This window comes from Kryptolebias marmoratus, linkage group LG23 (assembly GCF_001649575.2).
Source record: "Kryptolebias marmoratus isolate JLee-2015 linkage group LG23, ASM164957v2, whole genome shotgun sequence".
Lineage (NCBI taxonomy): Eukaryota > Metazoa > Chordata > Actinopteri > Cyprinodontiformes > Rivulidae > Kryptolebias > Kryptolebias marmoratus.
Genome location: NC_051452.1, coordinates 1,048,451 through 1,050,825, shown reverse-complemented (window position 1 = coordinate 1,050,825; position 2,375 = coordinate 1,048,451). Strand labels below are relative to the sequence as shown.

General features: G+C 48.0%; 1 protein-coding gene across 3 annotated transcripts in view; it reads left to right on the top strand.

Annotated features, from left to right (window-relative positions):
- LOC108251186 (gamma-aminobutyric acid receptor subunit gamma-3-like) overlaps nucleotides 1–2,375 on the top strand; it is a 197,343-nt gene that overhangs the window by 191,477 nt on the left and 3,491 nt on the right. For all 3 annotated transcript variants that reach the window (XM_037973863.1, XM_037973862.1, XM_037973864.1), the window contains one exon: nucleotides 358–554. In XM_037973863.1, the coding sequence (XP_037829791.1) occupies nucleotides 358–554 (197 nt within the window). The remainder of the gene's footprint in view (nucleotides 1–357; nucleotides 555–2,375) is intronic.

The following is a 2,375-nucleotide window of genomic DNA, read 5'->3' as shown; positions in this document are numbered from 1 at the left end:
CCCCCCCCCCCGGTATACTAATGTGCCACAAACAGGAAGTTAATATCACCAACCATTCCCGTTTTATTCAGGTGCATCCATAGAAATGGCCGACCCTGTAGTGAACTAAAACGCATCTTTTTTTATATTGTTTGGAAAATTAATATTTTTAACCTTTAATGCAAGGACATCAAACCCGCCGCCGTGGGTGTTTATTAGAAGGACGGATCGGCGCAGAATGGGGACATTACCCAGAATACCCCTAATATGCATTATTAATTGTAATGAATAAAAATGTGTCCGTGTTATATAACCAGCCGTTCTCATGGGTCACCCTGCAGACGATAAGCAGTTTCTTTGCTCCTTCCCTTTTTTCAGGCATCACCACAGTGCTGACCATGACCACTCTGAGCACGGTGGCCAGGAACTCCCTCCCCAGGGTGTCCTACGTGACCGCCATGGACCTGTTCGTCACCGTCTGCTTCCTGTTCGTCTTTGCCGCCATGATCGAGTACGCCATGCTGAACTACTACTCCTACAGCATACGCAGACCGCCTCCCAAGATGCAGAGGATGGTAAGCCTTATAAAGCGAGGGGGGGGGTGTCAAAAAACTCCAGTGTTTTAAAGCAAGAACATGTCGAAAACGTGCAGGAGAGCGCCCCCCCCGAGGTATGGAGTTTGACACCCCTGGCTTAAAGCATCTTCATTAATGTTTCCATTTCTTTCTGTGTTCAAATACTAAGAAACTGAACAAGTCTCTGATTCATGCGACCGTTGGCGACACAAAATTGCGGGAAAATACTCAAACTTTCACTTGGAATCTCTCTGAATTGGTGCTTATGTTGCGTTTGTGCACAAATGTAACAACGTTTCTGTGAACGATGCACAATTTCATCAATAGGTGTCTCAATTTGATCAGCGTATTTTCTTTTTGTTGTCCGAAATCAGTTCACGGGTCGCCAAGCTGTCACACCTTCTGACTCGTGGAGACTAAATTGACCCCGAAGATAAAAGTCTAAGGTGGGTCAAGATGGGTTCAGGCGCCCGCCACGACCGGTTATTTTGAGCGAACTCCCAAAAAGTTCAAACACTGGCGTGAGGCCTTGTGAGTCAGGCAAGAAAACGACAAACCAACGTTTTGAAGTCTGTGTAATGGAAGACTTCATCCCTGAAAAACGGTCTCTAAACGTAGTTTCAGTCGATCCGAAACACTCGAACATGTCCGTCTCCCTCGATGCTTCAGTTCTTGGAATTAAACCACTAAAGGGCGGATATTTGGACTTCCTGTTCCAGTCGAGACAAAACACTCATCTGGAAAACTTAAAAATATTCACCCTCAGCGACGGGGGACATCGGCGTTCCACTTGTTTTACTTTCAGGTTCTTTTTGTCGTCCACATTCCAAACATAAATGGGCTGCGACCGTTGACGCCATTCACACACACAAAGCGGTGGCCATCTTGGTTTTTGAAGTGGCAATTAAATTTTCATTAGCGACCTTATTTATGTCTAGACGCATCCAGGTACCAAAATGGAAGTCGATGCTTCGCTTAGTTTTCAAGTTGTCCAGCTCGGAAGATGAACCGGACGGACGGAGGGTATTTCCAAGTCCCGTCTTTGTGTTGCGCTACGAGGATCGCACGATCTGTCAAACGTTTTACCATCAGGGCCTCAACGTGAGCAACATCGGTAGCACAAAACAAAAAGTAAATAAATAAAACCCCCGCCTGCCAGTAAAGGTGGATCCCAGCTGCTTGGAACGCCTGTAGCCATTTTCGGTGATATTTAAAACGCCGGAGCACAAAGTGTTGTTAGCGTCGCGCTGACGAAAGATGAAGGGCGAGAGGAAAAACGGGGATTTGTCCCAAGCGCGTGCCGCCCTAACAGTTACAAAGGAGAGAAGAAGTCAAACGGCAGAGAGACGAAAGGCAGACGTGACGGGAAAGCATCAAAACCGCCATAAAAATCCTAACAAACCAAATAAATAACGGCTAGAAACCAGAGTTTCGGGTAAGAAAGGCGACTTTTTGCCATTTTGATGATATATTGACGAGTGGTTTGGTCAAATTAGACGAGTTTTCAGCGGCGCTACGGCGACCTCGGAGAGCCATCGGTGTTTCCCCGGCGATTCCTAGAACGAGCTGCTCAGCCGTGGTCCAAACCGATGGAAACAAAAAGGCAAAATTGTGCCGTTCGCTGTGCCAGAGGACACGTTTGGGATCTGGAATCTGGGATCTGTCCGGCGCCGCTGTGCCGATCCTTCGATTAGGACGGCGAAACGGGCAAACGAAGGCCGTTAACATCTCGGGCCTTACACCGTCAGCCCTCGGCTGACAGACATGAGCAGGAATCCGGCGTGTCGCTGCGAGCACACGTGCAGTTAAAGGAGCGCCCCC